Raw genomic sequence first — 22,451 nt, forward strand, 5'->3', positions numbered from 1 at the left:
CATTTTGTGTCTGTCTTTGATTCCCCAGCAATATTGGCTTAATCACTTGGCAGTTTTAGTCAGATTTAGGAGAGGAATTGGCTGCTCAGAAATAAAGATACCAAAGTTCTTGCAGGTTTCATAGGGAGATGATGGACTAAGGAGAACTTAATCTGATCCCTCCAAGGCAAATCCTTCCTTATGGTCATGACCTCTAGCTTGCTTTACACACATGGTCAGCACTGACCACAACAATCACATCTGTTCTTGAGTTTGTAGGAGGAGGAGATTTGGGGATGGAGCTGTGGATATTGTGGTAGAAAAAGACTGTATTTGTGCAAAAGGAGAAAATCTGTTGACACCATGCATCCCACCTGGACACGTTCCTGTGTCACCTGCTCTGGGTGACCCAGCCTTGGCAGGGGGGTTGGACCAGATGACTTCCAGAGGTCCTTTCCAACCCCAATGATTCTGATTCTGTCAACTCTGCCGTTTTCCAGCCAAGGGGGAAGAGCAGAGGGTTGGGGGGCTGATGTGTTTTCCACATCCCAGCTTCAAAGTTTTTGACTGGGAGCCACAGGAGAACACAGCACAGATCTATCAGCAGACAGACAGACAGACACATAGGCTTGTAACTCGCAACTAATTCCAGTTTCCATTTATGAGAATCCTTCAGTCCCTAAGGAATGCACAAACACTGAGAGGCTCTCCTAGAGCAAAAGATCCCTCCACCTCCCCCGGCTATGGAGCACTGTTTGGGATCTCTCCTAATCCCAACATTGCACAGGCAGCCTTTGTGAGGTCCCAGATTGTCACAGGAAGGCTTATGGCACAGGACAAAACGTCATGGCTGGAAGAGATGAAGTTTCTCAAGGAGAAGCCAAAAGACAGACAGGGAGTTCAACTCCCTCCTTTTTTTTTTTTTTTTTTTTTTTTTTTTTTTTTTTTTTTTTTTTTTTTTTTTTTTTTTTTTAATTAATCATTCCAGTCACTGCCTGTTTTGCAGAAACTTATTTTCGGCTGTGGCAGTGGGATTTGCCTCCTGCTGCTACGCCCAGGGGGAGAAGAAACAGCCCAACTTCTCTGCAAATCTGCTCAAAACATTCAGCTGAAATCAGAGAAGGCTCCTCACTGCCTTTGAAAATAAAAACAGGGTAAAACCTCGCTGTTCTTTGGCTGATGCATGTGCACACTTTTCCTAGACAGAAAGCTGCAACTGCTAACTTCCCAACTCCCACAAGAAGGCACCTTGATCTGAAACAAGAAACACAGCTTGTAAAAATGATCAGATTAAACAATCAGCGTTGCTTTTGCTGTCTTAGTTCATCGCTCCTCTCTGAAGCAAACCTTCAGTTTCATAGAAGTGGCTCCCAAGCTCATGACCCCTTTCTTTAGAGCGTTCTCCAAGCTGACATTTGCCCTTTTTTAAAGATAGCCAAAACCCCTGCCAAACCATTTTATCCTTCAGAACCCAGATTTCAGATGTTTTCTTTGAACTCCATTCAGCATCTGCCACAAACGGGGATGCACAACCGGGGCGCCGCGAGGGAACCGCGGGGCTGGGAGGCCGGGGAGGGGCGAAAAGCCGGGGCGCACAGCCCCATTATCTCCCCGTGAGCACCCTGACCACGTATTAATTAAACTAATTCATTCCTTTCACGCCATTCCCGCTGTGCGCTCACAGCCCTCAAACACACACCCCCCCCCTCCCCCGCCCGCTGTACTTTGGCACGGTCCTTCTCGCTCCCGTCCCCCCGTCCCCCCCCCCAGCCGGGCGGTGAGTGGTAGGCGCCGCGCGCGCCGATTGGCCGGCGGGCCCCGCAGTCCGCGCGAGCTGCGGGTGGCTCAGTGTGCGCGCGGCCGGCGCGGCGGGCGGGTCGGTCCCTGCGCTCCCTCCGCTCCCGCCGCCCCCTCAGCGCCGCCGCCATGGCTTCGGGTAGGTGCCGACAGCTCCCCCCCCCTCGCCGGGCCCTCATCCGCGCATCGGCGGCGGGTCCGTTTGCGGGCGCGGTGGGAGGGCGGGAAAGCCAGCGGCCATGTGGCGCAGGTGGGAAAGGCCCGCGGCCATGTTATATATGAAGGGGTGTTTTTGGGGGGGGACAGACGCGCTCGCTTTCGCCTCACGCCCCCCTCCTCCCCGGCTCGGTGAGGGGGAGGGGGGACACGCCCCCCTGCCGGTGGCCCCCGTAGACACGCCCCCTTCAGCAGAGGACACGCCCCCTCCCCGGGGAGCCCCCGCTGCGCGAGCCGCGCGGGCCACGCCCCCTTCATCGCGGGGGGCGTGGCCAGGCGCGCGCCCCCCGTGTCGCGACTGCGGGGGGGGGGGGGGGCGAGGGGGCAGAGTCCCCTTGGGATCCCCATCCCCTTGGGATGCATCCCCCTTTGGGGTCTAGGCCCCCTCCTGCTCGTGTGAGCCCCCTCCTTTGGGCTGTGCCCCCGGTGTGAGGTGTGGACCCCATTTTTGTTCATGCCCTGCAGTTTAAGCCCCCTGCTTAGGGCTTTGTACCCCCTCAGGTGTGAGGTGCGGACCCCGTTTTGATTCGTGCCTACCGGTGTAGGCTCCCCTGCTTAGGTCGTGTACTGCCCTGTGTGAGATGTTAAATGTCCCCCTTGTGGCTCGTCATCCTTCCTTGGTGTAGACCCCCCGCTTGGGGTTGTGTTTCCCCCGTGCTCCCCACGGTGTGAGGTGCGGACCCCATTTTGGTTCATGTCCCACGCTGCAGGCTCCCCTCCCCGTTTTGGGTCGTGGTGTTTTATCCCTGTGGTGTGAATTGTAACCCCCCCTTGTGGGTCATGGTCCTTCCCCTGTATGGACCCCTGTTTGCAGTTCCCACCTCACTCCCACTCCATCTCACTGTGAGATGTGAACCCCCCTTTGGGTCTTGTACCCTGCCATATATTAGTGCCCACTTTTTGGGTCATGGCTGTTCCATTGTGTGGACCCCTCATTTGGATTGTGTTCCCTCCTCATCCCGTGTGAGATGTGAACCCCATTTTGGGTTCTGCCGCTCCCTACAGCCTGGTTTGTGTGCTCCCCTTTGGATCAGCACCCCCATGGAATGTAGCCACCCCCTCCATTGGGGTCATGCCCCCCTTTCATGGGACATGCCCTCCCCACCGCAGGGACCAGCCTTTGTGTCCCAGTGTCTGCTCTTCACACCCGGGGGGTGCCAGCAGAGCTAAGTTGGGGCTTCACACTCCCCTGCTCTGGGCTTAAAAACACCCTGGCTGTGATTGTTTTCCAGCAGAGGATTTAGTTGAGCACGGGGGCAGCACTGCTGTCCCGGGTGACCTGACACAGCCCAGCTTCTCCTGGGGCCTCTGCGAACGTGTTCTGGTGCTCTTTCCTCATCCCCTTTGAGGTTGGATGTTTGGGTCCCTCCAGCAGCGCTGCCCCTGCTGAGCCGTGGATAGCAGTGTATCCCAGAGTGGGAGGAGGAATTCCAAGGCCGTGTGTGCTTTGTGGAGCGAGCCATGTTTTGTTAGGGTCGAGCCGTTTTGGTGTTGTCTCAGCTTGCAAGTGTGAGTGATAGACAAGACAAACAAAGCAAGGTGTGTTAAAGGAATCCTTCAAGGCAAGGAGCGGTTGCTTACCATGGAAAGGAAATGTGTCCAAAGCTACGAAAATGAGTCCAAATAATGGTTTTTCTACTAAATGTGTAAAGCTTGGCAGTAAACTAAAGCCACTCTCTCTCCATACCTCAACTACTGACCAGTCAAGCAACCTGTCTCCTATTTTTTCCTCTGATGTCCAAATATGATGTTCTTCTTCTGGTGAGAATATTGAAAAGCAATACTGCTTCTTTATATAAATGACTTCGTATAAGAACCTTAGTTTTCAAATGTACACAGCAGATTCTTCTAAGAGGAATGCACCCTCTGAGCCTTGCAAGGAGATTAGTCTCCTATGCCCCACATCATCCACAGGAAATTTTTCCGTGAGCTTTTTAAACAGTCAGTAAAAACGTGTATCCAGGAATTTCCAGAATAAGCTCATTTCAAAAAAATATTTACAGACTCTTGTCCCCCTTGAGCCCACGAAAATAAATTGATCAGAAATCTGTGAGAGGTCCAACAGAGGATGTAGGAAAATGTATAAATAAAGGAAATTCCTCTGATTCTGCGTTTTCATATTTTACAGGCTCCTTATCTGATTGCTTTCAGACTTTTCCCAAAGCGTTTTGGTTTGGCAGAAGATTGTTAGGGAGAAGCTCAGGAGGTTAAATGTACTCCTTCGGTATATAGCTAGTTACTTCCTCACTCAAGAATTCTTTCTGATACAGCCATTAATATTTTTTGCTTTAATTAGCAGCATTAATGGCATGTAAATTTTAGAATTAAACCATAAGCGTGCTTCAAAATGTGCTTACCTATTTAATAGTAATCTTTGTGATCGTTTAAATTGAAACTATGTAAAAATTTTACCTTTCATGAAAACAATAAACTTGAGTTGCACATCTACACTGGGGGTTTAATTGCCTTTCAATATGGAAAACAGTGAAATATTTGTGTAGCAGTGCAAAAGGAGGAGAATATTTCGCGTTTGATTGAAACTGCTTTACAGGACGTGAAATGAAACATTATTTCATCGCATCTTAGCTGTTGGTCAATGTTTCTGTTACAGAATACGAAATTTGATACTTTGTGTTGCTTTGAGGAGATACTTTACCACTAAAAATGCTGCTTCGTGTCTGAACAGCTCAGTTGAGATACCCTCATCTCACATCCTCACCTCAGGTGATGCCCTCATCAGACCTGTGTTTAACTGTACGTGTAAGCACTGGCAGGATTGGATTTATTACCTGCTGAGGGAGGGATAATGAGCAGATTCAGCAATTTGATGAGTGCTTTGATTGGAAAATGATTATAGTCATTTATGACATTTACCCTGCATTGTAATTAATTCTCAGTGTCAGCTTTTTAGGCAGCTCTGGGTGTACAGCTTGGAGAGAGAACGTGGGGGAAAGACTGAAAATAGAGATGAAAGCAAGAAGTTTCTGATAGCTTTTATTAGACCACAGCACCACAGTGTTTATGGAAATTCATTAAGTGATTTGAGAGGAACAGAAAAATTGCAGGACTGTTATCCAGAATGACAGTACTGGGGAGGCTGGTAGAGACAGGGAGAAGGTGTTTGTGTTTTGAGAAGAAGGTGGGAATTTCAAGGAAATTGGGGCTCCTGCATGGAAAGTGAGACCGACAGAGCCTGTGCAGTGCAGAGGTCCCACAGCAGGGGCCGTGAGGTACCTCTGGAGAGCTGGAACCTGCTCCTGACAGTGGGAATTCTGATGGAGCAGCAATGTGTGTGTGTTCTGTGTGGCTGCATCTGTCACGTGCTGCTGGGCTCTCAGCAGCGTTTTTCCTTTTGCACTCTGAGCAAAGGGAATTGTCATGGCTCCTCTATCCCTGATTTCTCCAGATCCTGCCCGTGCCCTTTTGCTGGGCAGAGCTTTCTTAGGGCATCTTAAAAAGGTGTTCATCAGACTGACCTACTTAGCTTTGCTTAATTAAGCTGCTGCATTCTGCCCATTGATGATGGCACCATATTCCATAGCCATTAGAGGGGTTGTGCAGTCCCAGATATTTGAAGAGACGCCTTGAAAATGGAATTCAGGTCTTTCAAAAAAGACAGTTCCAAGTGGCTGTAGCTGTGTCTTGTCCCCCACACCCTGTGCTCCTGTCATCCCAGTCTTAACGTTTTCTCTTAATAAAGAGGAAACTGTCTCACTCAGCAGGGAAAGTAGTTGCATTATCCAGTGCACTTGAACCTTTCTACCTCCCCCCAAATTGTCTTCCTCTTGTACTAAGGACTAAAACGTTAAATGGAAATTCTCAATGTGACTTGTTTCTTTTTCTAGATTCTGGAAGTTACAGTCAGTCTGGGGGCCAACAGAGGTATGTGTGGGGTTGGTTTTTTTTGCTGTTAGCAAATACACCTGCAAAATAAAAGACCATTTAATATTCCCAACATGATTGAATCTTCAGGCATGATGGAGCGTTGATGTGTTTTTGGAGTTATGGGTGCAGAAAGCTTGAAGCTGAACCTCTATCAAGGTGTCTTATAAAACAAGAAAAAACCAGTCTGTATTCCTGAAGAGAGGACAATAATCAGATGTAAATTGAAATGACACCTTGTAATAGAACTTTTGAAATATGAATATAGGGAAATATTTTTCACGCGACTGCCTTAAGCTGTTCACTAAGATTTTAGTCAGAGGTTGTTATATTTATTACATGGCCCAAAGCTGCAATTTGGGGGCGTATTTTAGTCGGGGAAACAAATGTTTTTATGGAAGTGTGAAAATCACAGCTAATGCTGAGTGTGCTAATGAAAATCACAAGGTTCTGTGCATGTAGCACAGTTTGGATTTGTGTCTGAGCACAATGAGTTTCAGCACATGGTTCTTCTGTCAGTTCATGAAGGCTTGAAGTGGCAGAATAATGAGTAAGTATAATATAAAACTAGAGTGGGTTTTGATGGCGGTGTTTTTGTTGGACAGCTCAACAAATACCAAACAGACAGGAATTAAAATAAAACCGACTCTCTAAGAATGTACTGAAAAGCATAAGGGCCCTTTGTTTTATATAAAGTTTTCTGAGATTCTGAAGAATCTGTCAAATTACAGTAAACCCAGCTTCCATGTAGTTTATGCTTGAAATGCAGCAGAAATTAAAATAAGCTCTTCTGGCTTCTGACAGTCAAGGACTAATTAATTGTGGAAACAGTTCATTGATGCGGTTCTGAAGTGCCTGCAACTGCAGTACTCGGATTAAACACCTATTTTGGAACGAAGAGAAACTTAAAATGACACCAAAAGTACCTTTACTTTCCAGCCTATGCGGAGGGCACTTTATGCATGTCCTAAATGCTTTTTTCTCTTGCAGCTACTCGTCCTATGGCAATCAGAGCAGTCAGAATTATGGACAAGGACAGGTATGTTGAAAAAAACAAGCAGATGTTCCTTGGGTGAAAATAATTGTTCCTGGGCCAGGAAGCATTCCATTCCCAGCTGTGCTTGATGTTTGCAGTTGTGTCTGGCCAAGGAACACTGTAATTACCTGCTGTGGAAGTTACACTTATTTGAGTACATTCTTGAAATTACAGGGATATTCTGGTTATGGGCAGAGTGGAGACAATTCCTCCTATGGACAGAACTATGGAAGCTATCATGGGAACTATGGACAAAATCAATCAGGTTTGGCTAGCTTGTTACATTCATTGGCAGGAATTAAAAGGTGAATATTGACTAAAAATTTTCTTCCTCGATTTCCAGGTTATGGACAAGATTCCCAGGGATACGATGATGAATCCAGTTATGAAAATCAGAATCAGAGCTCATACAACCAGCAGTCTTATGGCAGCCAGGGGCAGCAGAAAGGGTCATCTAGAGGGTAAGGAAGCAGAGTTTACCAGTATCTGTTAAAAATAATGTCTAGCAGTTGTACACTCTTAAATAGAGCTATAGCAAATTTCCTGATGTCATTACTAAAAAAGGCAAATGTTTGAAAATCCACATTCTTAAGACGTTTTTAATGCCTGGAAGATCAGGAGGTAGAGGAAGAATATTTCTTTATATAAGGATGGATGCAGTTTTGGAATCCAGCTTTGTGAGGACATACACTTTTAAAAGTCTTTGGATAGTGGTTGCAATGAAGAATAGACTTTGAGGAGTATTTTGATTAGGAAAAAGACAAAACAAATACCTTTACAATCACATTCTTCTGCATAAACTTCCAGTGCTCTTTTATTAACTTCAAATAAGCTGTTAGCAAGGAAACTCGTAGCTGTTCTCAGATTGCAGGCTGCTTATCTGGCTCAGAATGCCTCCTCTTGATGCAAGAAGAATAAAGGATTCAAAAATGTAATTTAAGAATTAACTTTTGTTTTGCCAACTGGGTAGAATTCTGAAAACATTGTGGTTTTACATCCTCATCAATAACTTCAGTGTGCACATGCCAATGCTGCACTCTGATCCAGAACTGTGCTGTTGCAGATGTGTTTGACTTGTTAAGTGATGGTTGTATTTGATTCAGTTTCAGGAGGATTAATGATACCACTTTGAGAGTGTGTTGGAAAACACAACCTAACTTTCCATAACGACTTGAAAGGCCACAGGGTGCTAGAATACCTTCATTGTCTAATTTACAAGCTTTGTGTGTACACCCTGAGGTTACTGCTCATCTTGGAGCTTTATGAGGATCGTGTGACCTCATTAAAATACACTGTCATGTCCTAAACCCCATTCTTGTGTCCAAGGTTCAAGTGGTTTTGTAGGTTCTTTGCAAGGTGATAAAACAATCTGGACCTGAGCAAACCTGAACTTGGTTTCTGGTTTTATAGTTATTATTGCAAAATATCTTAATATAAAAAAAAGCAAGGTCTTAATCTGCCAGCAGTAGGTGCTGTCACTCAGGATGTCTTTTTTCCCTGGCAAAAGCAGGAATTAAGTTTTGCTTTGCTTTATTTTCTGAGCATTTAGTAGAGGTATAGAGAGGTAATAATGTAGTTTTTAACCCCGTAGATGTGCACTGGAAAAAAAATGCGCGATGTAGATTCTCCAACAAACTGTTCATGTTCAAGAAAATGAAGAGAAAACATTGGAGGGAAACTTTGTGATGTGTGGTTTAACAAATAAGAAGAAACTGGGAAATTAAACGATAGCAGCTTTGAAGAGGGTGGACACAAAATTGTAGCTGTCACATGTGAAGGGAGGGAAGGTAAACAACAAATAGTGGATGCTGTCAGTGATGCCTCCTTCGTTGGGGATGGTGCAAAGGCTGAGGCAGAGCTGACCTTTTTGAAGTGAAGATATTAATAAAAATCTTCACAATCTGTTTACCACTGGGATTAGCAAGGTTAAAGCTGAGATCTAGGTTAGGACTGGGAGAGAGCAGATTAGGTGGTATTTGCACAGATAGGATATTTTGAGATTGGTTGGACCCAATGGACTGGATCTTAAAATGCTTTGAAAAACTGGTGGAAACTTTCTGTAAGCTCTGGAATTTTTTTTCTTTTTCTGAGATATTTTGACCCAAGGACCGGAGAGGGACAGATCTAGTGCCTCATCTTTTGAAAAAGGATGGAAGCAGGGAGGAGGAAGAGACAAAAGGATGGCAGAGCTCAGAGATTTATTTTCAGTTACTGAAAAAATAAGACAGTTAAGGCACAACTAAGTACCTGAGGGAAAACAAAGGAATGAGTAACAGCCAGTGTTCCCTGGATTCAATTTCTTTCTCATAAATCCATATTATGTCTTGCTATGAAAGGGTAACCCAAATGGAACTGTCCTCCCATAAATCTAGATTTTCAGAATGCTTCTGTTTCTGCTTTGGAAGCTGAAGTAGCCTAGGGAAGTGTGGTGTAGGTGAGATTCCCTTGTGGTTGCTCTAAAGTTATTAGTCAGAGAAGATTTACGACTCCCTCGTGGAATGTGGAGCTGCACTGTGTTGGAAATATCCTGGATGTGCTACTGGACCGTGTTCCTGATGAAGATTGGTGGGGTGTAGATGGCACTAAAGGGAGAAGAACTTGCAAGTGTATTAGAGACCGTCACAGGAGTTAGAAAAGCTCTTGACAAATGGTAGAATGCCCGGAAGATGAGAGGTGGTGAAGCAGTGAAAGCAAAATTGGGGATTTGAGGGTTCTCAGGCAGCAAGTCTCATCTGTACAGTACAACATGAGCTGGGCACTGAGGCTCTGCCCTGCAGTTCCACAGAGAAGGATTTGGTGTTAGCAGGTCATGGGCTCTCCATCAACCATTTATGGTACTGAGGAGAGGGGAGAAAGCGAGTGTTGTACTGGGATATGGGAAAGGAGGGATGCTCTTAAGCTACCTTCACAGTGGAAACTGAGGAAGCCAGATAATATCCCAACAGAGATGAAACAGTATTTCCATATCCATATGCCAGTAATGAGGTAACTGTGACCAGGAAATTTTAGCCATGTCGTGAATTTTCAACCGTTACTTTGCTCTCTGTTCTGTGAACATTTAGCTATTAATTCAAATTCTGTTTGTTTTAAGTGGAAGAGGCTCTTATGAACAAAAGTCAAACTATGGTCAGCACCAAAGCTCTTATGACCAGCAGTCAAGCTATGGACAGAACCAAGACTCTTACGACCAGCAGTCAAGCCAATATGACCAGCAGTCGGGCTATGGCCACCAGGGCTCATATGACCAGCAGTCGGGCTATGGCCACCAGAGCTCATATGACCAAAAGTCAGGCTATAACCAGCACCAAAGCTCATATGGCCACTCTCAGCAATCCTACCAGTCTCAGAAGGGAAGCTATAGCCACAACAGCCAAGGTAAAATTCACAGGTTGAATGCACTATTGGCTAATAACACTGAGCAGAGGCACTGTGAAATAGTTGGATATCCTTCCACAGGCAGTTATTTGGTGAATAGTTAAAAAGCTCTTTTATTGATACTCTTGGGGGATGTTTTATTTTTGTTAGGGCTTTCAAAGCATTATGCAGAGGTGAAAAACTTTTGGGACCCCAACATGGTTGCGTTTGCGTGTGTTAGAGGCAGCCTTGCAGGATCCCCATGTTCTGCAAATTCTAGATGGAATTTTCTTCCTGAGCTATTTTGAACCTTCTTCCTGCGTGAGGGTGACATGTCTTGATCAGTCATGAGGAGCTTTTGCACTTCACATTCCAGCTTTATGCTGTGTAGGTGAATTCTGAGATAGAAGAAGTTTAAGATGAAGCCTTTTTTTTGCAGAAACTTCACACCAGCAGCACAACCCACTCTATTTATCCCTGTTCTGTCTTCACTGATGTCTTTTGCAAACTGGGAAGGCTGTATGGAAGTCAGATGAAAAGTATATTTTAGACAATATGTGTTTAATGTTTGGAAAATGGAGTGTAATTACTGAGTGTTTGCATTCTAATATACCTTGTGATCCTGGAAGCCAAGGGAGATAGTGGAGCGAAGTTTATTTTGTTTTTGGTTTTTTTTTCCAGTTGCTCTGTGGCACAGATGATGTAAGGGAGATTTAGGAGTTGATACCTTTTCAGATTTAAATGGCAGACTTAATGGAGAGGGAGGGGAATTGAAGGGTGTGAGTTTTCATGCACTGCAGTCTGCACAGTTTACTCATGCTTTGTTTTACTCGTTGTTCCAGATGATCGACGTGAAAAGAGTAGGTATGGAGAAGATAATAGAGGATATGGCGGGTCACAGGGAGGAGGTAGAGGGGGCTATGACATGGATGGAAGAGGTCATATGTCTGGATATAGGTAAGTGATCTCCTTCCAGTGCCTGCAAATCCTTACCCTTGTTTCTTAAGATTTAGCTGCTTTTAATTTCTGTTTACTATATGGCTATTCCTAAAGTGATTTGGATTTATATTTCCAAAAATGAAAGGTTTCTAAAATCAAACCTTTCTGCACTGCACAGAAATGCATTTTGCACAGGAGGAGCTCTTGGGCTCAGGTAGATTGAGACCAAGCATTTAATTGTTCTGGCACATTTTGTTTGCATGAGCTGCAACACAAAAACTGCCCCAGCCCATCCCTTGCTTTCAATGACAAGAAAACCAACAGCCAGGGATCGAGGAAGTTTTCTAAATTCATAGCTAAGGTAGCTCACATTTTAGCAGGGAAGTATTTTGACTTTGCAGTAATAGGAATAATTTAGTAGTAACGTTACCTGTTCTTTGCTGGTTTTGCAGTTCTAAACTTCTCTTTTATACTTCTACGTATTATTAAAACGCATTTTTTATTATTGATTTAGCTGTCAGTCTAAACACGTTTATTTTGGGTAGATTTGAAATACTAACAGTGCTGTCACCCCTTTATCAATTGCCTTAGGCCCTGCTAAGAAAATTTATGCACATACTTAATTTTGTGCTTGCAGATGATTTCATGGAAAGGTCTGAGACTGGGACCTTTGCTTTAAAGCCTACTGAATTAGGCCATATGACGTATAATTTATTAATAAACTCTCCCAGCTGGCTCCCCTTTATGTGCCTCTGAAATGGTTGAGGGTGCAGAATGTTCACTGGTGCAGGGCAAGAACGTTGAAGCTTCAAGTGAGCTTTGAGGTGTTGCTTGTCAGCCTTTCAAAGGGCTGCACAGCTCTGGGTTATTGCTAAACTCCAGATAAAATCCACTGTAATTATACAGTGCTGTGTGGTGGCACTGATCTAATTTAAATAAAATAATCCAGTACGTGGGTACTTTAAAAAACGATATATTTTTAAACCATGTTTAAAATTTGTCTGCTGCTCCCTAATTGTACTTCATAGTTTGTTTTAGGGATGTAGGTGGACCCTACCCCTCCTAAATAGGTGTGATAGCACAGTGACAAGAGCATATCAATAGTTATTTTATGTTTGCTGGGGTTTTATATAATATAAACGTAATGCATAATTTTCCTGTCATAATTTATATAATAAACATAAAAATTATATGTGATAAATATATATAAATAAACATAAATGTATATAATACAAAATTCTGTAATATGTAGTACTTTATATAATATAAACTTAACTAGCAGAATAATTTCTAAGTTTATTTTCAATTAAAACCGAACTACTTCTTTTAAATTAGATTTTCTGTGTGGATGAAGGTTTTCCATGTTCCTGTGAGAAAACCTGGATTTTTAAAAAATCCATTTCTAGCTGAGCCCCTTCCCACAAGAGGAATGAATGTGAGCTTCAAAAAACCACACTGTTTAGATTTTGTCACTTCGAAACAAACTTGGGTCTTTGCAAATTAAGAAAAACAAATTAATGTCTGTGAAAATAAAGCCTCTTCCCATGTTTTTCCAAAATGTAAGAAAACTTTTGGTCACATATCCAATGCAGATCACAGTCCTTCAGTGGGCTTGGAAGCCAAAAGAAGGAAAAGAGGGGAGGTGAATGGAGAAGTGAGGGAAAATATAGCAAAGTGGGAAGGCCTTTATTAGGAATTCTATCTGCTTCTGCTAAGTGATGGTGTCTTTAATAGCATCTGTAGTGGAACTTTGCTGAAACTACAGTGTTCATATGTGTTTATTCAGTTTTCTTGCATAATTACGACAGAGGACTCTGCTGCTGACATACCTATTTTACCAGACAGGCTTATTAGAAAAGTCTAAAGGGTCAAATTAAATAACAAACTGTATAGTCAAGGGGAAAATAACTTGTAATAAGGTAAGAAATCATGTTTAGTCCTCTGAAATTGTGGGGTTTCCACTAGACCAAGTTGCTCCAAGCCCCATCCAACCTGACCTTGAATACTTCCAGGGATGGAATAATTTTTTTAATGGTCTTGAGTTGCATCTTTTGGGATTTTAGTAGAATTTTCCCACCCTTTTGCTTTGAAGCTTGAAAAATTGATGATCTCACTAATTCGTGTTGTGGTTAAGAAGTAACGTACTTTCTCCCTTTCAAACCCATAGTAGAAGAGTGTTGTCTTCTGGTTAGAAGGCAGGTCTTGAGAATGAAATTCAGCCTCCTTATAGGATTAGTCACCTTTTTGTTAGTCCTTGTCTGAAAAATAAGGAATTAATTGCTTATTGTGGTTGTGGGACTGAATTGTTCTGGTTAAGCCTGTAAGTGGAAAATGCAGGAGCAACACAAAGCAGGTGAAAGAAGCTTTGCCTTTGACTCTCTGCTCGTGCAAACTGGGGTGGTGAACTACAGAGGTGCAGTTTGGAAAGGATTTATCACTGTGTTAGGATTTGTCATAGAAATCCTCACTTGGCTCATCAAAGATTGTCTTTTAACTCATGTACTGATTTATATGGATGTACTATTAAAAAAAAGCTACCTACGCAGCTTAATTGTTGTATCAGCTATTAGGATTGGGAATTAGTGGGATATAAAGAAACTGCAGCTCCGTGCAAATGTTTTTCACTGTGTGATTTGCGTTCACAATTAATATTTTGACTTGTAGCAGGTATGCTTGAGCTTACAGAGACTTTGGAAACACATGAACAGAGGCAAATACAGGCAGGGGAAATAAAAGCCATCTGTCAGCGACTACTGGTGCCCTAAGTCTGTAAAAATACGCTGATGTGCGTAACTCCAGCACACTCGGTGAGACATGTTGGAGGCTGAAATTTGGTCCCTGAATTCTCACTGCTACTTCTGCCAATATCTGATGACTTTAAAAAACTGCATTTCTCGTCTCTGTTGTGCTGAGCTCCCCATGTACCTGTGTGCCTTTAATTTAAAGAGCTGTTCCCAGCTGGAGTAAGCAATATCCAGATGAACTCCATTTACAGTCAAGTAGGTGATGATGAATCTGTGACTAAGTAGAGGAGAAAAGAACATTGGACATTTCTTTCACAGCAGCAGTTTTTTGTCTCTGTGAGTGGTGCCTCATCATATTCTGGCTGCCTGCAGTTCAGTCTCTTATTTATTATCTTAGTCGGTGGCACTGCTGAGTTTCAGCTGCCTGTTCATGTTTCTGATGTAGAATGTTAAACCTCCAAAGTCCATCTGGTCACCCGTCTCTTTGTCTGTCTGCAGGCCTGGTGAAGCAGTGGGCTGTGAAACACTGCAGTTCTATTTTCCACGTGTTTTAGGACAATAATGTAGGAACTAATTCAGCTGCTGAGACTGAATTTTGGGTCTCAGGGAGGGGTAGAGCTGAGACTGTGGCATCAGCTGCTTTCAGCCAGTTTCTCTGTTTGAATTCACCTGCTGCAGGATATTTACCTGGTTCCAGGGGATCTTGGGTAGCTTTGTTCAGCAATCTCTGGAAGGTGACACAGTGCAGCTTTATAAATCATATGTAAAATGTGATTTAAAAATGTAGGAAAACATTCATCCATCATGAAAGGTACCTGTCAGTGAACTGATGCAGATGTTTGTTGGGTTGTTCCTGTGGGACAAAGCTGAAACATACTTGGGCAAAAACATATTTCTATAGACATTAATTAAAACTAATTAAAAATCATGGATTGCACTTGTTAGTGCAGGGTGCAGAATTACTGTACCACAGAGACAGAAATTGGGAATTGGACTTTGACTTCCTGTACATCTTACATATCCAGCTGTCACTTCACAGAATCATGGTGCACATTTCTACCCCAGCATCTGACAAAATCCTCACTTCTTGCATTTGTTGAAACAAAATTGTTGGGTTTTTCTAATTTATGTCTCTGCTGCTGTATAATTTCACATCAGAAGACATCTTGTGGATATTGCTGTCCTGATGAATTGGGACTATACTCTGGGGTTGGAAAACTTTGATAACATTTCCATGGTTGATGTTATTTGCTCTTGTTATTTCTGAGTTAAAATCCCAGAAGAACAGGCATCCTGTTAAAAATTGTTGTGTCATAATGAAGTTCTTTTTTTTAGCTGAAGTGAATTGGAGATGGCAGAAAGGTATTTACAGTAAATTTTATGATCACCATTGTATTTTTATCACTGAATACAGCCAGCCTTGAATAAAGACCAGCATTGATGTTGCATATAAAATTCATTCATGTTACCTCTGTAATGAGCAGAGTGAATTACTTATGAGTAAATGACACTGCAATTTAGCATTCCTATTTTTTCTGTAGAACAGCATTAAAATCTGCAGCAAAAAATTCATTTTAAGAAGAGTCCCAGTGGAAATGTAACCTGTCTTGACCAACATCTAGGTCCTGTCCCAGAATGTCAGCCACCCTCCAAAGAATGTCTCTTAATCCAGGTTTGATAACAACCTGTTGGAACCCTATTTCTTTGTTCCTCACTGTGGGCAGATTTTATTTCATGAATGTTAAGTATCAGCACCTTCCATTCATGACTCTGCATTTGCTGTAACAGCAAACAGACAGACAGAGTGCCGAAGAACTCACTCCCTAATTTTATTTCATTGCCTTTTGCTGGATGCTTGTATGTTTGGACTGTGCTGTGTGGGTAGAGGGAATTAAAACCTGGAGTGACTTCTGGTCATAAAGTGCATTGGTGAAGAGGCACAACAGCTCCAGAGGCTGAAATATCCCTCTGCAACGGGGTTTGAGCTCACACTGCCTTTATCTTGCGTGAAAGCTCTCAGGATTAGGCCACCCTGCCAAATTTCGAGGTGGCAGCTCTGCCCCCCACGTGAGGGAGGACAAGGAGGCAGTTGTACAATATGAGACAGTCTTTCTGACATTTGGTTATTGACCTTCAAAAAAATCCAGCGGCTGTATTTTTCCTGAAGGCTTTGAATATTGATTATATTGTGTTCATAACATGGATGCAATTAAAAATGCTGTTGTGAAAAAGTCCTGCAAGTACCAACCTTTCCATTGAAAAGAGTGAGGGTTTATTTTCATGCACATAATTGGAGGCATAACAACCTGTTTCAATCCCCTTCTAACCTTTGAAAATTGATGTGTGTAATCTCTTAACTTGGTCTACATTTTGTGCCACAGGTTTCAGAATGAATGAAATAAAACTTCACGGCCTCTGCTTTTGAAGCTCACATACACACACCTTCTGTGTAATGTCCAGTGCTGTAGTACAGGAGGTCCCCACAGCCCCTTGCTCAGAGAATGGCTGATTCTGCTAATTTATCCCCTGTATATAAATGCCTAACAATGGAGGTTAATTAATTTTAGCTCTTTTTTTACTTCTAGAAAAGTACTAAAGCACTAATTATCCCAAAAGTAGCAATTACATCTACAATTAAAGCCCATTAACCTTCACAAAAATAACATTTTTGTTTAAACCCCAGTTTTTAATAGCAAAAATAGTTTTTATTTTGGCTTGTGGGATGGGAGAAGGTATTGAACCGACGACATGTGGATGGGTTAGTTTAAAACACTCCTTAGGGCTTCTCTTCTCCAGTGCAACACCCTGAGAGATTATTCACTTTCATGTAATTTAATCTTTGAACGTGAGGGGGTAGTGAGGAGAACATAAAGATGGTGCTTTAGCTGCCAGACAGTAACTCTCAACTTGTCATGAGTTAACTGTAGATTGAGCCTTGGGCTCAGCATGTAGAGACTTAAGGAAGAAATCATTTCTTCAATTTTTCCTCTGCAGTGGTGGTGACCGTGGTGGCTTCAAAAATTACGGTGGTAAGTGCCGAGTATCCAAAAATGTTTCAGTGGAAATTCTTTATAAATCTAAAAGCCACCAATATCTTGTTACTATCTAGTAGAAGCATTATAGAGTTTTGGTGAGGCTGGTGTGTTCACGAGTTTTAATAGCCAAACTTGTAGCAATAAACTGGATTTCTACTTTTGTCAAATTGCATGAAAGAATTTGTGGAGACAGTGACGTTCACCGGATTTTTTTTTTCTTTTCTTTTTTTTTTTAATTTTTGTTACAAATGCTTCTTAGAATGGTACTAGAGGTAGAAAAAAAAAAAAAAAGTGGGAAACTGCTTGGTGATCTGACAACCAGCATTTGCAAGCAAACACCAGCACAGCATCAGTGTGGCAACTGCCACATGCTGCAAGTTAAAGAACACGTTAACGTCCTACAGACACCTTCTGTTGAACGTTTAAAGCTAAATATTCTCTAAGTCTCTGGTTAATGTCTTAGATCTTAGATGCATTACATACATTCTTTATATATTTTCTTGTTGCTAAAAAAGTCCCTTGAAAGTGCTTTGCTAAAAATAGTCTTTTTTCTTTCCTTTTTTTTTTCAAATCCATTTCATAGGTCAAAGGGATTATGGACCGAGATCAGATGCTGGTAAGAAAACAAGCAGTGAGTGGGAGTGGATTGTAGCTCTGAGGTCATTGCTTCTAAAATGTATGTCTAGAAAGATGGATATGGCTGCAATTCCCATGGCTCAAAAGAAATGCAGCTAAAGCATGTCTTCCTTGAAAGAAATGTGTTTTATTAAAGTGCATGGGAATTTTTGGATGTTTGTGCAGCAAGTAAGAATTTGCTGATGAACTTTGCCTGAGCCAAGCAGCTGCTTTCACTGCCATCACACTTCTGATAAGCTTGTGTTACTTAAAACACACACTGCTCTGATGGGTTGGGATGTCCAGCTGCATGGAGAAGTTGGGTGTGTGGCAGGCAGCTGGTCAGCTCCTGAATGTATTCTCTGACGTGCTGCAGCATCTGAAGGTGCTGTGTGTGCCTTTTGGAAGTTGGTGGTGTTAACTTCAAAATTATGCTCCCTGCCCATCCTTTATTTCACCCAAGATGTCCTTGGGATTTAAGGGTCTGCTACTGGGCAGCACAGAGCTGAGCTTTGAATGTTGCTGCTGTTGCTACCGCAGGAACACGTGGTAAATGTAGCTTATTCTTCCACAGATTCAGAGTCTGACAACTCTGATAACAACACCATCTTCGTGCAAGGACTCGGGGAGGATGTTTCAACAGATCAAGTGGCAGACTATTTCAAACAAATTGGTATTATAAAGGTATGTGAAATGAGAAGTCATTGGTCAGAAGGAAGAGAATTTGTGGAGCTGGTGTGTTGGAAATGTACTGGTATCATTCAAGGCAGAGTTCACTCTGGCTCCCCAGCAGTTGCAGATAATATTTTATCTGAGTTCCCAGCTGACAGCTCATTTGTAGGCTGGCAGCACTAGCACCTTTTCCTAGTGACATTTAGATTGCTTTGTGCCCCTTCTTTAGTCTTTATAACCCTGACACCCTATCCATTGTACCACCCTCATACACCCTCACATGTGTGCCTCTGTGTTCTGTGGCTGCTGCTTCTGTTTCTGCAACTCTATATTAGGATTTGGGGCACTTGACCTCATTTTTTTTTTAACACTGAGCCCATCCATCATTACTTCATGGAGAACACTCAGTCCTATCCCTCAGTTTCTGCAGGCCAGCTCCAAGAGAATCTTCTTTCTAAAGATACTTAGTGTTATCTCTTATTTTATTCCCTGAACTGACATAATCATTGTTTCTCCTATGCCAAGTGTACAACCTTTCTTTCCAGACCAACAAAAAGACTGGCAAGCCCATGATAAATCTTTACACGGACAAGGATACTGGCAAACCAAAGGGAGAAGCAACAGTATCTTTCGATGACCCTCCTTCTGCTAAAGCAGCCATTGACTGGTTTGATGGTGGGTGAGAGCACCTGTTCTTTTTGCTGTTTATGAATCTAACAGGCAGTGGAAGAAGCAAATCAATAACCTCATTGGGGACCCCGTGCTGCTACTTTTGTGGCTTTTGATTTTGTTTTTTTTTTGTGGGGGGTTGTGTGTTTTTCTTAAATACCTATATTTCATGGGATCTTTTGTGTGCTGGATTTCTTTCTCATTTGGTGAAAAAGCAGCTGGTGGTTTAGACCAAAAATGTGTAATGAAACTGGGGGGGGTTTGCTGCTGTACCTCAGTCCTCCCTGCAGAAAGTATGAGAGACTGTTCATGTCACTTCTTGTACAGACCAACAGAGCTGTAATCTGTGTTAGCAGCTGGAGGGATTCCCCGTGGTGTTAGTATTGATATTTTTAGAGTTTGGGAATGTTTATGGCAACTTGTGCTGAGTGCTCTGTATATACTCAGTGAAGAGCAAGGGTTTTTAAAATTATGGGCTTATCCCAGAAATACATTGAGGTAAAACTCTTCAGACGTGATGCAGGAAATAACAGTGATATTCTGGTAGTAGTAATCTTGAGGGGGTGAGGGAAAAGTGCCTGCTCCTGTCACCTTGTGTGTGCACAGAATTTTAGTGATACTGGGTAGAAACAGAAGGGCATACTCTACATCTGGTGTGAAATAATACTGCTTAAAAATTCTGGCATGGCATGCTGTTTGATGGTTACATTTTGCTATATAAAAAATGCAGATTGACTTTTGTTGAGGAGGGTAAAGCAAATATGACTATATAAGGCACATGTGCAGTCCAGTTTGCTCTGTGATAAATGTTGTGTCTATGAAGAATTGAGACTTTGAAAAACATGAACTTTTAAAATACACTCACTTGGAGGTTAAGTTTTGTGCTGGCTGTTGAATGGTACAAAAGTCTCATTGCCTGCCTTGGAATTACAAACAGAGTTTGAACATCCAAACTAGTTATTCGTGAACGTGGCCAGAAATCTTTTAAACATTCTCATGTCTGTTTAAACTGCAACCTTCAGATCTCATTTAAACTAAAATATCTGTGGGTTTATGGAGAGCCTAACAAGTACCTCAGTGTTTACCATCTCACCTTTGGACCAGTGGTTTTAAACCCAAGAGATTTACTGCAGCCTCAAGAGCTTTGTGTTCAGTCTGTGTGTGCAAATCACTTCTGCTCTCCTGGGCTTGCTGCTGTGTTATTGGGGGCTGTGTTGATCCTTCCTCTCCTTCCACAGGAAAAGAATTCAATGGCAATGTTATCAAAGTTACTTTTGCAACTAGAAGGCCTGAATTCATGAGAGGAGGTGGAGGTGGAGGACGCCGAGGTGGGACTAAAATCTGTAGAATCCTTGTTTTTGCGTTGTTAAATGTTTTTTAGCTGTGATTGATTTATGAAAGAGAAGCTGACTTTGAAGCAGTGATTCATCAAATATACAAGCCTTTGGGATTCTGCCAGGAAAGGGAGTAATAAGGACTGAACTAAGTTAAGTAAACTCAAATCTGTAATCTCTTTTGCACAGCACAGAATTTATGCTTTCCTTTAGACCTGGAAAGTCTCCAGATCTTGTCTCAGTGTTGCTTTTAAAGAGAGAGTGTAGCAGTGATGCTGAGGCTGTACCAGTCCCACAGACATAGGTGTGAATTCCCAGTGAGTATTTGCTTGTTACAGCAAAGCCTTGAGATACTCTGATGTTTCCAGCTGGTATTAAGCAGGGTACATTATTCAACTGCTACTGACTCAGAGCAGCTGTCGGATGTCTGACTCCTTTAATTAAAGAGAGCCCTTGATTCTCTGCATGTACAGTTTTGTCAATAGTCCACTGGATATTCATTCCTATTTTCGTGCTTTGGGCGGTGGCTGTCAACAAATTTTAGTTTTTAAAGCAGGCAGATAGGCCTGATTAAAAATGATTCTTCAAGAACTTTAATTTGTATAAAAGTTCTTAATCTTTGTAGTGCAGAAAAAAAGACTGTTGTCCCTGTGCTCATGTCAGAGGCATCCTGGCATTAATCCAGACAGCTTTTTGTTAAATTTTTGTTCTGTGACTAAGTCTGGCCATATGTGACTGACATTATACATTGTTAAATCATCCTGAAACTTTATTAATGCACATAGTGGGTTTATATTTACCCATTGGCAGTTCAAGCAGATCAAGTTTTCCTTTACTGCTGAAAAAGAATTTATGGTAAATAGTGGCGATATATTTACATTAAACACTCCTTCCACCTGAAAAGTCTGTCTGTCACTTGGATTCTGAAACCAGTGACAGTCCTTAATAAATGTTTCTCATGTGCAGGTCACAGACACTTTCCCTCCTTTATTCTGATTATAATTTTGTCTGCAGGTTCACGAGGTGGATATGGAAGAGGTGGGGGCTTCCAGGGTAGAAGTGGGGAACCCAAAAATGGTGATTGGGTTTGTCCTAACCCGTAAGTGTCGTTTTAATTGGGCAGGGTGTTTCATGTATGCCCTTGGAGTTTCCTCCCAGCTCAGTCTGGGGGAATCTTTGTCCTTTCCAGGTCCTGTGGCAACATGAACTTCGCTCGCAGGAATTCCTGCAACCAGTGCGGTGAGCCCAGACCAGAAGATTCACGTCCTCCAGGAGGTGTGTAAAAGCAGCCACATCTCTTAAGTGTTCCAGGTGTTGGTGTCACCTGCATCTTTCTGCAAAACCTGACTAATGTGTCTGTTTTTTGCCTCAGATTTCCGTGGCAGAGGAGGCTACGGAGGAGAAAGAGGCTACCGAGGGCGCGGGGGCCGAGGCGGCGATCGGGGAGGTGGCTATGGGGGCAAGATGGGAGGAAGGTGAGAGGTGCTTTGGCTGTGGAGCAAACAGACTGTGGGACTGAGAGAGGGACTGTGGGAAAAGGGCTGTTTACATGTGCAGGCACAACTCTGCTATGAAAATATGAACTACAGATAGGAGCTTCCGGAGAAAACAACCCTGTTTGTCGGTTGAGTGTGTTTTGTGAGCGTGTTTGGATGAGGCTCTCTAAACACAGAGCAACGCACAGACGTCAGCGTGGAGATGTTTGACTGAAGGGACTGTTTGTGACTCGCTGAACTTGTCCTTTGCTTATAACTTTCTCTTTCCCTTCCAGAAATGATTTCAGAAACGATCAACGCAACAGACCGTACTGAAGACCACTGTGAATGTTTTGTTTGTCTTCTTGATGCGTTTGATAGTGAAATTGCCTGCAGCTTCACCCATGGCCTCTTTGGATAGTGGAATTGAGTGAAACTAGATTTTTATTTTGGTGGGAGGGACTGGGGTGGTTTGGGAGGATTTTTTTTTTAAGCAAGACATTGAAATTTAATCTTAATTTCAACATTCTCCTCTTTTCTTCCCCCCATACCTTTTCAACAGGCCCTAAGAAGGAAAAGGATAAACTGTAAAATATTGCCAAAATATGAAGTGTTTTGTAATACAACAATAAATGCTGATTGTTTTATTTGTGAAATCCTACTGTTTCACAATTACTTCAGTTGTATGTGTTTCCTTACGTATT

At 42.7% G+C, this 22,451-nt stretch overlaps 1 protein-coding gene across 2 annotated transcripts; it reads left to right on the forward strand.

The window, feature by feature from the left end:
- Positions 1-1,826: 1,826 nt before the first annotated feature.
- On the forward strand, positions 1,827-22,403 carry TAF15 (TATA-box binding protein associated factor 15). 2 transcript variants are annotated; one of them, XM_027898593.1, is made up of 16 exons: positions 1,836-1,915; positions 5,838-5,874; positions 6,865-6,913; positions 7,085-7,175; positions 7,254-7,371; positions 10,002-10,285; positions 11,107-11,221; positions 16,942-16,976; positions 17,566-17,598; positions 18,172-18,281; positions 18,815-18,944; positions 20,177-20,266; positions 21,287-21,371; positions 21,462-21,547; positions 21,645-21,747; positions 22,044-22,403. In XM_027898593.1, the coding sequence occupies exons 1-16, from the start codon at positions 1,906-1,908 to the stop codon at positions 22,081-22,083; spliced, it is 1,416 nt and encodes a 471-aa protein (XP_027754394.1). In that variant the 5' UTR covers positions 1,836-1,905; the 3' UTR covers positions 22,084-22,403. The 2 variants fall into 2 exon arrangements, with proteins under 2 accessions (XP_027754395.1, XP_027754394.1); XM_027898594.1 differs by lacking the exon at positions 16,942-16,976 and having other exon boundaries at positions 1,827-1,915; positions 7,085-7,371.
- Positions 22,404-22,451: the final 48 nt, after the last annotated feature.

This window comes from Empidonax traillii, unplaced genomic scaffold (assembly GCF_003031625.1).
Source record: "Empidonax traillii isolate 1590-97213 ecotype Southwest subspecies unplaced genomic scaffold, ASM303162v1 scaffold607:size387008, whole genome shotgun sequence".
Taxonomy (NCBI): domain Eukaryota; kingdom Metazoa; phylum Chordata; class Aves; order Passeriformes; family Tyrannidae; genus Empidonax; species Empidonax traillii.

Excerpts from the sequence above, each read along its gene's own strand:
- TAF15 (XM_027898593.1), top strand. Across the intron at positions 6,914-7,084 it reads AGAATTATGGACAAGGACAG|GGATATTCTGGTTATGGGCA; the intron begins GTATGTTGAAAA and ends TTGAAATTACAG. Across the intron at positions 18,282-18,814 it reads AACAAATTGGTATTATAAAG|ACCAACAAAAAGACTGGCAA; the intron begins GTATGTGAAATG and ends CTTTCTTTCCAG.